The following is a 13,828-nucleotide window of genomic DNA, read 5'->3' as shown; positions in this document are numbered from 1 at the left end:
TTTACTTACTATGGTTACATTTCTTGAATTTTGTACTTGATATCTTATCTATAGTCTTGTATTATAAGAAGAGTCACATTGCTTCTGGCATTATTAAACATAATATGTACTTTAAGACTGGGTAAATGGGGCGCCTGGGAGGCTCAGTCGGTTAAGCGTCCGACTTTGGCTCAGGTCATGGTCTCACGGTCCGTGAGTTCAAGCCCTGGGTCAGGCTCTGTGCTGACTGCTCAGAGCCTGGAGCCTGTTTCAGATTCTGTGTCTCCCTCTCTCTCTGACCCTCCCCCATTCATGCTCTGTCTCTCTCTGTCTCAAAAATAAATAAACGTTAAAAAAAAAAAGAATGGGTAAATAGCCTTTAAGTTATTAGCTTTCCCGATCATTTAGTTATCCTTGACTACAACTTGTATATTGCAATATATAATAAGTATATATAAGTTCTATCCTATATAATTTACTTACTGTAAACTTTGAAATACCTCATCTGAAAAATGGGGATAATGATAGTTGCTACTTTGGTTAATTTGTCATGATTATATGAGATAATTGTTCTAAGTCAATTATTGTTACTGTTAGTCCGTGCTAATCAAAATGACAATAATAATACAAAAAAGCATATATCGAAAATAGTTAATTTGAATTTTGAAGTAGGTTCTATGCATGGATTTTTGTCCTTCTTTCCTTGTTCTCTCCTTTTCACACTCATTACTGATGACCTGTTACATGCCAGGCACAGTGCTGATATAGACACACAAATGGGGCATGGTCATTTCTTCACTGAAATTATAGCCTAATGGAAGAACTTACAGTTTAGTTTTAGTGTATCAAATATTAACTTGCATAAACATGTAAGAATATAAATACAAAATAAATACTCATTTAGTGACCGAGTTCAACCAGAATTTATTCAGTATCTTCGTAGAGACCCGATATCCTGTGGACGTATTCATGGATGTTAGGTAGGAGAAAAGGCAGGTACTATTGGAGACAGAGGTTCAGATAAGGTATTTCAACTTCCCAGGGATGAGAAAGTCATGTTTATTATACTTTTCCCTTTTGGGTGGGGAATAACCTTACTTGAAAGCTTAAACACGGGTGCATTAGGAAACATGATTGGTGTTTGTCTTTCCTCATTTGAGTAAGTAGAGAACTAACGAATGCTTAGTGTTTAAGGATGTTGGTACTTGCAGCATTTTGAGTTACATGAGTTAATTAATTAGTAGATTATGAATAGTCAAGATTATGAATTATGAAGCTATAAATTCTGATGGTTTGTTAAGGTATATACTAATAAAAATTCCATTAACTAGATGTTTGCAAAAATTTATGTGGTTTTTTTTTCCCCTTTTTCTTTCTTTTTTTTTTCTCTTCAGGGCCTCTGCTACACCCAAGCCTGAGCCAGTCCCCGTTCAAAAGGTATGTTTCTCATCTAATATCGCTAGGTACCACTTGATAGTCCTTCCTGGATCACTGTTATTTCCATTTCCTGTCTCAGGCCATAGTGACAATTTATAGTTTCAGTATAATTTTCCTCACAGTTCTTTTCCTTTAAAGATTTGGGGGCGGAGGGATGGAAATCAACACATAATTAGAGTCTGTAATTGTACCTATATTATTAAAGCATGATTTCCAGGGCCATATATTATCAGTAACTTATGTTCACATTTCTTACATCCACGTTCACTTTTTTTTTTTTTTTTTTTTTTTAACATTTATTTTATTTTTGGGACAGAGAGAGACAGAGCATGAACGGGGGAGGCACAGAGAGAGAGGGATACACAGAATCGGAAACAGGCTCCAGGCTCCGAGCCATCAGCCCAGAGCCCGACGCGGGGCTCAAACTCACGGACCGTGAGATCGTGACCTGGCTGAAGTCGGACGCTTAACCGACTGCGCCACCCAGGCGCCCCATCCACGTTCACTTTTAATTTGCCTATCTTAAGTCACATAATTTAAAGAAAGTAAATGTATACTGAAAATCAGTATCACAAGTCTTTAATAACATTTTATTAGTAATATTAATAGATTTTTAATTGCATTTTTAGAGTATTTTGGATTAGGTTATTGGCAAGTACCTTTTTTCTCTCATATATATCCTCAAAATGTCCCAAACCATTATTTGCATACAGCTGGTTTATACTTTTGGGGGGTTTTCCCCTTTATTTCACTTGTCCTTTTTATTGAATTCTTTATATTGATGTGCTGAGACATTAAGTTACTTTCCCCCCTCAATTAGCTTTATTATTTCTAAAAGATTAATTTAGATTATTACTTATTTTTTTTAAATATAATAGAGCCACATTGTAAGTTTTTTAAAAAATCGATTGTTTTTTCTTTTGGGATGGTAGGATGAGTAGGTATTTATTTATGAATGTCATAGAAACTTAACTTGGTTTTTTTTGTTTTTTTTTTTTTAACTTTACACTTTCTTTCGAATAGGGATTTGCAAATACAAATTAACATTTTGGGAGGAATTGACCTTTCTTAGTAGTTAATTTTTCTTTGAGAAACGGCAATGAAGAAACATCTAAGATCATTTTTTTCCTCATGTAACTATTAACTATTTATTTTGGAAAAGGGAAAGAATTTTATTCTATCTCCAAATAATATCTCAAAACATTCCAGAGAGAGAAACAGGTGGATTGTTGACATTTTTCTTTTAAGTAATATATTCATTCACAATGATTCATCAGAATGTGCACATTTCTGAGTTAGATGAAAATGGTCTTTGTTCTTCCATTTTAGCATACTAAAAAAATTGAACACTTATTAAAAATGTGCTGCAGTTTCCTCATGAGTCAAAAATCTATACTCTGGAGAGTGAACATTTTTAAAAGATGAAATTATAATTAAGACTCTGGATATTTTAAAATAAATGTTTCCTTTGGCAATATTTTGTTTATTGTGGGGTATTTAAATTTTTTCCTTTTGGAAAATTTAAAGCGTATATTGACACGTATGATGACGTGTTTAGTCTTTTTGATAGTGTCCTGCTCTGAGTTCCTAAATATTTTGAAACTTATTTCATTTTTATAAAAAATATACTCATCGTGTGCATCATGTTACGCATGTTGGGACCAGTTGGCATGCATGTTATGCTCATTGTTTTTATCTAGAAACATGTAAAGTTTGGGCTGCTAACACGATTGTGTTTGTCTTTTTAAAAACCAGCTGTGTGTTCTTTTCAGTGAATCTATCTTGCATGTATATGGTGTGTTTTTGTGTGTGTTTATTTTTATTTCACATAGGGAGAACCTAAAGAAGTAGTTAAACCTGTGCCCATTCCATCTCCTGCTGTGTCCAAAGTCACTTCCACAACCAACACGGCCTACAATAAGGCACCACGACCCTTTGGTTCTGTGTCTTCACCAAAAGTCACATCCATCCCGTCACCATCGTCTGCCTTCACCCCACCCCATGCGACCACTTCATCACACGCTTCCCCTCCACCCGTGGCTGCTGTCACTCCTCCCTCATTCGCTGCATCTGGACTGCATGCTAATGCCAATCTTAGTGCTGACCAGCATTCGTCTGCACTGAGCGCTGGTAAACCTGCAGTTAATGTCCCACGGCAGCCCACAGTCACCAGCGTGTGTTCCGAGACTGCTCAGGAGCTAGCAGAGGGGCAGAGAAGAGGATCCCAGGGTGACAGTAAACAGCAAAATGGGTAGGTGGCCAAGGGTGCTTTCTGCTCTTATCCAAACTCTTCTTTCAGGCAGTTTCCAGGAAATAATCTATATCCCCCCGCCCCCAATCAGCTGTTCTTTGAAGGAACGGAGATGAAGTTTCATTTGCTTCATTAACATGTAGCTTTATATTATATATGTACAGCACTTTCTGCAAGGCAATTATAGGTTAACCAAAACCTAAATATGCATTTTGATATGTTATGAACCATGTAACATGCTCTGTAACTCTTTCTCCAAGTCCTGGCATAACAAGGAGCAGCTGGCACTTATAATGCAAGGCAGAGCTTGAATCTTTCTTTCTCAATTTTTCCGTCCTTTTATTAGTCACCAAAAGTTTAAACAGACTGGTTAAAGTTGTGTCAGCTTATGTATCTCACCCTAAGGAGAGAGGAAGTGAGGAGTTTGAAAAGCTTTTTTTCTTGGGAAGTAGTCTTAAGACAGAAAACAAATTTAGTTTTGACTCATGTCTATGTATGATGCATTAGCTTAGGTCGGATAGCCAGCAACATTCTTTTCAGATAAGCTTAGGCTAGAATTTAGTCTGTAAAAGCAAACAGTAATGGTAGAACAATAACATCAAAGGATGCATCACAAACATCAGAAGCAAAGTAGGGAATATTTTCATTGTAAAGGTTTTTCTAAAATGAATGGATTTACAGAAGTGGGTACTAAACTAAATACATAATGTCAGTGGAAGTTTTAAAAATTCCATTCCTTGTGATTTTTCCCTTTTTGAGGTATTTTTTAAAAGATTGAAGTCCATTTTCAGCAGCCTCCATTTCTAGATGGTCATTTTAGTCTTTTTGGAATTCAGTGACCATACTTGAAGCCAAAGTCATTTGTGTAAAATCATTTTGATCAGATTTATTGTGACAAAAACGTGCTTTAAAAGGGAAATCATCTGCATGCATGATGGTTTTTACCAATGCCAGTTCCCAGGGAAGTATAATTAAAATAATTGCGTGGATAGGTCCTTTCTGAGGTAATCCCTTCCGAATGTTAATTCGTGTAATGAAGGGGCTGTGCTGTCTGTAGCACTGCTGCCATAGCAACCTTGGGGCTTTGAAATGGAAGGTGGCAGATCTCCAAGGCTGCTGCTGAGAGAAAGAGCAGGAGGTCTGGAAGAACAGCTACTGGTCCCAACATACGGTTTTGTGGTTGTGGGTGGCTTTTTAAAGTTTTGACATACATATGAGTAAAACTAGGGTCCTTCAAAGCAAGTTATTTCTTCTTTTATTTGAGGAAAAGAAATAGTACGTAGTGTTGGGTTGTATTTTTTTTTTTTTTTTTTTTTTTTGTATGTCTCTTTTCAGACAGCAGATTTTAATCAGAGTAGATATTCTGGAAAGAAAGATGCAGCCTGTCAAATTGTTGGCCCCATAGAAAACTCAGGGCAGAAGTTTGCTATGTTGATGAAATTCCAGTTTCAGTATATAAAAGTCCCCTGGAAGAAGTGTCTGAACAAACATATTTTCTCCTTACTAACATATCTTGAAATTTTATAAGATAGTCTTCTGAATGGAAACTTGTAGAGGTAAAAGTAAATTGAGGTTATGGAAGTGGGTACTTCATTTAAAACATGGAACTATGAATATGAAGCTTAAAGTTTTGTTTTATAACTACAGCTTGGATGATTAAACTTAAAATGATTTATAGCTTATTATTTTCAAAATGAAACTGTAGACAATAGTGTAGTCGTAGGGCCTCGGGGATGGCTTTTTAATCAATGGACATGTGATTGCCGAGCCTGTGCCTGTGTCTAGGTCTGTGCAAGATTCAGGAGAAAACGGGTTACCACATATTTGGCATCATTAGCAAGCAAGTTACAGCTTTGTGTTTGCAAACTGGGTATATTTTAAAACAGCTCGATTTCAAATGACCAGATGTTGGACAATGAAAACTGGATCACCTGAAAACAGAGTGCCTGTGGTGTCTGTGAAATTCTACGACACATTTGCCGTGCCATTTCTCTCACTACATTTAGATTAGAGAAATCAAAAAAATAGATCAGACACTTTACTAGTCAATGATGAGTCATTTTGCAGAGGTGCGTTGACGAGTGCATTTCCTACATCAGGAATCAAACTGTTTTTTCTGAAATCATTGTCAGACTATTTAGTAATTATGTGATTAGTAATTTTTTCATGTTTTTATAATATTACAAAAGGTATGCAAAAAAACCCTTTCAAAGTTGAGAGTTGTTACTTTTTTATTAATTACTTTTTATTTTAAAAATAATACATTACAGGAACCAAAAATTTAAAGAGTTCAGAAGGGTATAAAGCTAAATTTGTAAGTTGTCTTTTTCCTCAAAGCAGAAAGATTATTAGTCCTTAAGTGATTTAAAGTAACTGGCTCATATGCCAATTTGATAGGCATCTCACCCAAATTTATATAGGATTAGTAAACATAAGACACAAAAAGAGTATGTCTTCATTATGCATTATTACTGAGAAATAGTTATTCATTGTAAAGTATGAGGTCTATAATTATGCTGATAGTTTTAGAATATTTCTTAACAATACTATGTAAGTATTCTTGTTCCTTCTTATAGATAATAATGAACAGGGTCCTTTAGGAAATTTTTAATCTTTCTTCTACATATACAAATTACTGGTCTTGCTATTTTCCTAACTCCTTTCCCCACTTACTCTACTTAGAGCAAAATGGGACTTTATATTCCAAAGCAGAAGGAAAGCTATTTTGCATCAAGCAGTTTAAGTAATTTACCTTTTCGCTTTCCATGTGCCCTTGCATTATAATGTGCCACTGCTTTAAAGAGGTAAGTCTTTCATGTATCCTTTATTAATTTCAATTTTGTTGGACTGCAATCAATTTCTTCTAACAGTTCCAATGTGTTATTTTGAAGAACTTGGCCTTGGAAGATACAAAATATAATGGTACGGTAGTAATATTTTTAAATGCTTTTCTCTTTACAGAAAACACAAGTGACAAAGTTAGTATCCACATTACTGGAGAGGAAATATGGTGATTTATATATGAGTAAATAGCATGAATGTGTCCGATTTTTGCAAAATTGAGTTACATTTTGCAAAATAGCTGTCATTTAGAAGAACCATATTTAGTGTTTTCAATAAGTTTGGTTTGCATTGCTAATGTTGTAGTGAATTGCTTTATGGTAAAAAGTAGTCGTGTTTAACTTTTGTCATAAAATATATGTGGGGTTTGCTGTGTAGTGGTTTACAAGAGATAATGCTTGGGGAATGTAATTTGTGTGGGTTGAGACTATTAGAAGATAAAGAGAAAGATACAAGAGAAATCATAAACAGATGTACCACCAGTGAATAGCATATATAAAACTGAGTTGGTTTCCAAATTCATATAACAAACCAGTGTTTCCCAGGTAAAGTCTCTAAGAACCGTTTTTATTTTTTAAACAACGTTGCTGACAGTTTTAGACTTTTCTGTGTACTGTTGTGTGCCACTGCATAATAGAAAGTTTATACATACCTTTGAAATTGGTTAAGAGAGATAGTTACTGACTTATTAAATGTCACAGGTAGTTGACATAGACATTGGGCATCATGGTGGTATACTTTAAAACCATGCTTTTGTGTCTGTTGGTATTGATGGTAAACTGGTTGGGGATTAATAGCCTTAAAATAGATAAAAATCACATTAGATAAGGACTTAAATTAATTTCGTGTTACGATTATTCTGAGCATGTGCTGAAATTTATCTACGTTGTAGATTAGAATGGGAAATACGGAATATTTAACTATCTTAGACACATTCAAGAGAATTAACAATCAAATTACTAGAACCTTTGTTCCAGTGTGGCTGTGGTCCCACTAATTGAATAATTAGTTCCATGTTATATACACATAGGAATATAGTGTATCAGCATACTAGTGAAACATCCTCAAACCCTAATTTATTACTTAAATTCTTACACACAAGGATTTTGACTAGTTACTAAATTCCGGTGTAACAAACAATTTGCTTTGTAAAGGGCAAAAACTGGGCCTTAGAGAAATAAATTTAAGCATTTAGGTTAAATATGTAAATTCGTTAATTTATTAGGGATTGCTGTGCACTGTTCTAGGTGTTTCTCAATTCACTACGTGATTTAGTTCAATTTAATTGAATCCTGACAGGTTACTTAATTTTCTCATGTCATGCAGCTTGTAAGTAATTTAAGATTCAAGCCTAGGGTTTTTGAAGCCAGTTTACTGTGCCTTCCTGTGCATCATCTGGCTGTGACCCTGGCTTATTTGTTACTTTGAACTGGTGTTTGTTTTTAAATGGGTTGGGACAGTCTGGATGAGTGATATGCCTGACCTACAGTTGGGTTTGATAGTACTTTCTTTTTAAACAAGCAGTTAGGGGATCTACCCCGACAACAAATCTGTTTGTATGGTTTGCAGAGTGCCTTCAAATATATTAAACATATGCCTATAGAAGGAGTCTGAAAGAATGGGAAATTGTAGTCCATTCCACTGTGGAGGAAAGAGGCTTCTGTAGATTGCACATTGTTCAGGGCACAGGGGAGGTGGGCAGCTTAGCCAGGGTGAGAAGCCTGGTCTTCTCATGGTCACATTGGCACAAAAGCTGTTGCAGTATATGATGGGCCATTCCTCTTGGGCACATTATCTGAAATAAGTGAAAATATTTATTCGACATACACAAATTGGCATCTTTAGGTTGAAACCAGTCAAGTCTATACCTGCCGCAACTCACTACACCATAGAATGTTTCTCTCCCAACTTCATATTAATATAAAACTTTTCCCCTAAACTTTAAAAGGTTTAAATATATGTCTAAAATTCAGTTCAGGGGAGGTTATTTTGAAAAACTACTTACCTGCTATTTAAAATAGTAATGCAGAGGAAAGAATGCTTTGCATTGTGGCTAGAGAAGAGTAAGTATCTGTAAATATTGAGATCAGCTTACCTCTGGCATCCCACCCCTATTCAGTGAAACTCAGCCCTCTGTTGAGTTTATGAAGCTGACTTTGATATATCTGTAGCAAATACAGCTAACTGCCAGTGTTGGTATTAAAACTGGTAGGCAGTTTTTGTCACTATGTTCAAAATGAATTACTAGTTACTCTGACTAAACTTCATGGCAGAAGGATTGATTCAACAGTGTTTTCGAAAACTATGTAGAGTTTATACTTCAGTCTTCATAATAGAATAGAAATATACTTGTTTTTAATGATTGTGTGGTTAATAGGCTGTGTGAATGAATTATGTTTTGAGGTTTTTCTTCTTCAGATGTTATTAATGTGGTGCCTTTACTAGATCATATCAGACATGCCTTTCTGAGCAATAAGTAGGTAACTGATAATACAAAAGTATGGGTTCCTACAAATCTGTTCTGAACTTACTGGGATTTGCTTGTCAGTAAGAGTGGTGGTAATGACAGAGGAGATTATGAAAATTGGGTGATCCAGTATGCTGCCTATATTTTCTATTATAATCACATTTTTATTAAAAAAATTTTTAAATGTTTATATATTTGAGAGAGAGAGAGAGGGAGAGAGAGAGCATGGGCAAGGAAGGGGCAGAGAGAGAGGGAGACAGAGAATCTGAAGGAGGCTCCAGGCTCTGAGCTGTCAGGATAGAGCCTGATGCGGGGCTCAATTTCACGAACAGGGAGATCGTGACCTAAGCTGAAGTCAGATGATTAACTGACTGAGCTACCCAGGTGCCCCTATAATCATATTTTTAAAAAATAAGAGAAAACATCAAATAGGCTAGCATATTATTTCTTTATAATACACGATTCAGGATAACTCTTTGGCTTTTAGGTTTTTACTTTAATTCCAGTTAGTTAACATATAGTGTTATGTTAGTTTCAGGTATAAAATATAGTGATTCTTTTCCTTTTCTTTCTTTCTTTTTTTTTTTTTTTTTGGCTTTTTAAGTTTTTATTTTAATCATTCGGGATAATTTTTGTTAGAAGGTTATATTTGCTATTAATATATATACTTCATATATTATGTGAGTGAAGGACTTTCTCTTATTCTGCTCTGATTTTAAGTGATTCTAAAATGTTCTGTTTCTACATATGACATCTAATAATTATTTTATTCTCTGCCTTTTGTTAGGAACGTAATAGGAATTTGGATTCCTGCTAAAAAGAATTTATATAAACCTAGAGATATTTTTAAACAGTGGATCTTTCTCTGTTAACAGTGTAACAGAATTTTGACTAACATGTGTTCATTTTTGTCTGTGTTTACATGTTTATTTTGAAGCATGATGTTTGTGTAGTATCTTCATGTAAATTAATTGTTTTAAATTTCATTATTTCCTTTTTGTTTTCTTCTCATCTTTTTTCTTTTCTCTTTCTTTTCTTTTTTTCTTTGCTTCATCTGTGTCTATTTTCCTTTATCCTGGGAACATCAATGTCTTATCTACTCTGTCACATCTTTTTTGTATGTATTACTCCTCCTTCAGTAACCCTGGCACCGTGTAAGTACCTAATCAGTGGTTCCTTTTTGTAATTTTCATCATTGTCTCTCTGTAACTTTCCATCCTGCTTTTAGTTTAATACTACCAGCAAACTTTATTAGTGTCTTTTTGCAAGAATTTTCACATATGTTATAAGGAGCATAGGAAACATGTTTCTCCTGCTAGAGAACTTCATATAAATCAGTGGGTGTGTTTTCCACTTCTTCAGTGGAAAAAACTTAGTAAGCCGAACCTTCAGGGAAATAAGTATTGTAGACAGTGTATGCTGGAGTTAGTGACCTCGTTTGGGCTTTCCTTGTTAATTTTTTTTTTTTTAATTTGAATGTAAACTTGCTAATTGTGAATATCTACATTTTGAAATAAATTATTTGCTCTTGATAGTTAAATTTATGTTCTATCCCAAATATATTTTTGAAAATAAAATCGAGATTATTCTCTCCTTTAATCATAGTCATCAGAGTGTAGAGTTTAGAAACTTCGTATCACTTAACACAAGGCCTTAAGCCGTGGTGAATATCAGAGTCTAAGGTGTACCATGCTTCCTGCAAGTATGTCATGGCTAAGAAGTGTTCTTAAGTGGTGTCATTTTATTATTCTTAGTGTACTTATTCTTAGCTTGACACTATTGTTTTGTATTTTTATAGACCAAATCTTTTGTAGAAAATAAAAGAGTTTTATACTGGAAACTGGCACCACTTAAGAGTAAACTACATTCACTCACTAATTATAGAGAAGTTTAAACTGTAAGTTTCATAGCTAAACATAAAATTTTTCACGTAATTGCATGAGATAAAGTGTTGTCTGTTTAGGAAATTATATCTTCCAAATACAGTGTGTTTATGAAGTGCTCTTTGCCTATTCTAATTTTTTAAAATTCTGTTTTAAAAAGGATTAGGTCTTGTTTAAAACAAAGTAAACGTAAATTAGTAATTAGTAAAATATTAGATATTTCACTTACAGAATCTTAGAATTCTACCATAAACTATAAATGTTACTGATTTTATGTGTAAATATTATTGATTCTGTTTTTTTATGTAAGCGGATGACCCATAATCTTAGAATATGCATTGCAAATGATGTTTTTACTAATCCTGAAAGAAAACACATCATGTGATCGTTCCTATGCATTAGGTACTTTGGAAAACACTTGACATACACTGTCTACTTATTCATTCCTCAAAACAACTCTTTAAGGATACAATCCCCCTTTCTCAGATGAGTAAAATTGAGATTTAGAGAAGTTAAATGACTTGCACAAAACACACACTAAGTGAAGAATGTAGTGCTTGAAACTATTATCTGTTTCTAAAGCCATTGTTCATATTAATCTTATCATGTTCTTCACTGGGCAGAAATTCTTTCAGTGTACTGAGACAGTTTTGATAGTGTGACTATTCAAATGACAACAGTCAAGTGGCACTCTGACAGTACTGTGATTTTCGAGCAGCGAGTTACACCCAGCAGATGTTGCCACCCACATCTGACACTCTGAGCCCTTTCTCTTCTCAAATCTTAGTCTGCTAGTCGAGACTTGGGCTCCTTTTTCTCTCCTGAAATGACACTCATAGACTCCAGAGGTTTGCATTTGTCATATTTGGGGGTGGGGGGTGGGTAGAGGAAGAGAACGTAGTGTTCATTACCTTCAGTAGATCTTAGGTTAGGATGTTAATATATATTATAAATTCCTTAATATTTATGCTTTGTTCATAGAAAAATGAATGTTCTTAACAAACTCAAACTTCTTGAGCCCTGTAGTGTACAAAATCCCTTTCACATTTATTATTTCATTTAATGCTCAGAACAGTGCTACTTTGTATGTGATATTCTTATCTGATAAAGGAAAAAAAATAAGCTCAGTGAGATTCACTTGTCCAAAATCACATATCTAAAAAAGTCACAGAGCCAAGATTTACATCTTGGTGTTTTGATAAATATTTCATTGGTTTCTGATATACTACACTTCTTATTCTCTGTGCTGACCCCGCACACAACTTTATTCAGGATGAGGGTTATCTATACACAGGAATGAGAAAACTGTAGAAAGTAACAGTTCTGACCCTTTTCAAAATTGGAAATTTTGGAATTGCTGTCTTAGCCTGTACTAAACCATTCTTAGTTCCCGGGCCTAGTGAAGATTTTTCATTTAATTTTGTAAAAACCAATACATTTTTGCAACCTATTGATATTTAACGGTGGTTGTGAATGAATACAGTCCATATCTGTGTTTTGTTAGGCATAAGATAGATATAAGAACAATACAAGTAATTTCAAAAAATTTTTTAACTACTGTGGACTATTCAGTTCTCATTATTTTCCTTATTTTCTTATTCTTTTCCTTTTCTTTATGCATGGAATCTCTTCTGCTGCCTTCTTCTGTCAATTAAAAGGAAAACTCCACCTAAACGGTAACCCTTCTCTTGAATATTATGTTAACATGTGAATACCTTTTTTTTTTTTAACTAGTTAAAGATAAAGCAGGTCTACTCTAGTTTAGAAGGATGCTTTTTTAAGAAAATTGAGGCTGAGTGCACTTGGAAAAGCATAAGATATAAAAAAGAACATTGATATTGAATGTATTAATTACAAATTATTTGGCAGAGGATATTTTATCCTTAACATAATTTAAAAGTGTTTAATTCTTTCTTTCCCTCTTAACCTTAGTCCACCAAGAAAACACATCGTGGAGCGCAATACGGAGTTTTATCACATACCGACTCACAGTGATGCCAGCAAGAAGAGACTGATGGAGGACACTGAAGACTGGCGTCCGAGGACTGGAACAACTCAGTCTCGCTCTTTCCGAATCCTCGCCCAAATCACTGGGACTGAACATCGTAAGTGAATACCTAGGGATTCTGATAGGTGAATGTTCTCTGCCATAGAGAATAGCATTTGGACAGATGGGCAATTATTGGGAAACAGTAATTTTCCTGAGGCAGTTTATACTTAAACTATGCCATGCATAATATGGGTGATGTAAATAAGAAGCCAGCCCAGGAAGGTCACGCTGCAAAGTGTTGCAGTAGTAGCAGCAATGACTATAGTATAGCCGGTGACAGCATGATTCGAATGTTTTTTAGTGGCTCTGTGCAACTTGACCATTTGGTATTGATGGGTACAGGTAATTGCTTAAATGATTTTTCAAGTTAAAAAAGTAAATTAATATTGGCTGTTGCTTATTATATTTCAGTGAAAGAATCGGAAACTGAAAATACAAAGAAGGCAAAGTAAGTTGTCCGTTTTTTTGGTAAATTGAATGCTTTCCTTTCCTGAATGGTCTCAATTTGTTTTTTCATAGTTTCAAGTGTAATGGTATGGCGTTTTGTGTTTGCAGCTAGAAGCTAAGCATTTAACTTCGGTGTCTTTTATGGGACTTAAATGTGGGACTTAGAAAACTTACGGATTTTTAAATTAGTAGATATTTCTGGATTTCATGTGTAAGGTTAATTTCCTTTAGTATAGAAATAAGTGGGCAGAGGAGTATATTTGGGGATGCTTTGCTAACACTACAGATCTCTGTGAATGAGTTTTATGTGTTGTCTTGTCGTAATTTCATTTTGGGCATAAAAGTGGATGTTTCCAGGAGGGCTCTATAGATTAATGTCTGCATTTATTAAAATGTTCTACTCTTAAAATCTTTGCTATTAAATAAAACAGCTATATGAAATTAAGCTTTTATAAAGCATGTTTTCTGCATGA

The 13,828-nt window shown here is 34.6% G+C and overlaps 1 protein-coding gene across 13 annotated transcripts in view; it reads left to right on the top strand.

The window, feature by feature from the left end:
• The window catches only part of PDLIM5 (PDZ and LIM domain 5), a 219,063-nt gene that overhangs the window by 119,413 nt on the left and 85,822 nt on the right, over positions 1–13,828 (top strand). For 5 of the 13 annotated variants that reach the window (XM_042984159.1, XM_042984163.1, XM_042984161.1 and 2 more), the window contains 5 exons: positions 1,374–1,416; positions 3,249–3,667; positions 12,517–12,534; positions 12,791–12,963; positions 13,320–13,356. In XM_042984159.1, the coding sequence (XP_042840093.1) occupies positions 1,374–1,416; positions 3,249–3,667; positions 12,517–12,534; positions 12,791–12,963; positions 13,320–13,356 (690 nt within the window). Of the gene's footprint in view, positions 1–1,373; positions 1,417–3,248; positions 3,668–10,026; positions 10,130–11,268; positions 11,707–12,516; positions 12,535–12,790; positions 12,964–13,319; positions 13,357–13,828 lie in introns of those variants that run through there. The other 8 variants (XM_042984164.1, XM_042984173.1, XM_042984167.1 and 5 more) reach the window with 5 other exon arrangements.

This window comes from Panthera tigris, chromosome B1, assembly GCF_018350195.1.
Source record: "Panthera tigris isolate Pti1 chromosome B1, P.tigris_Pti1_mat1.1, whole genome shotgun sequence".
Lineage (NCBI taxonomy): Eukaryota > Metazoa > Chordata > Mammalia > Carnivora > Felidae > Panthera > Panthera tigris.
This window is presented reverse-complemented; position numbering and strand designations above follow the sequence as displayed.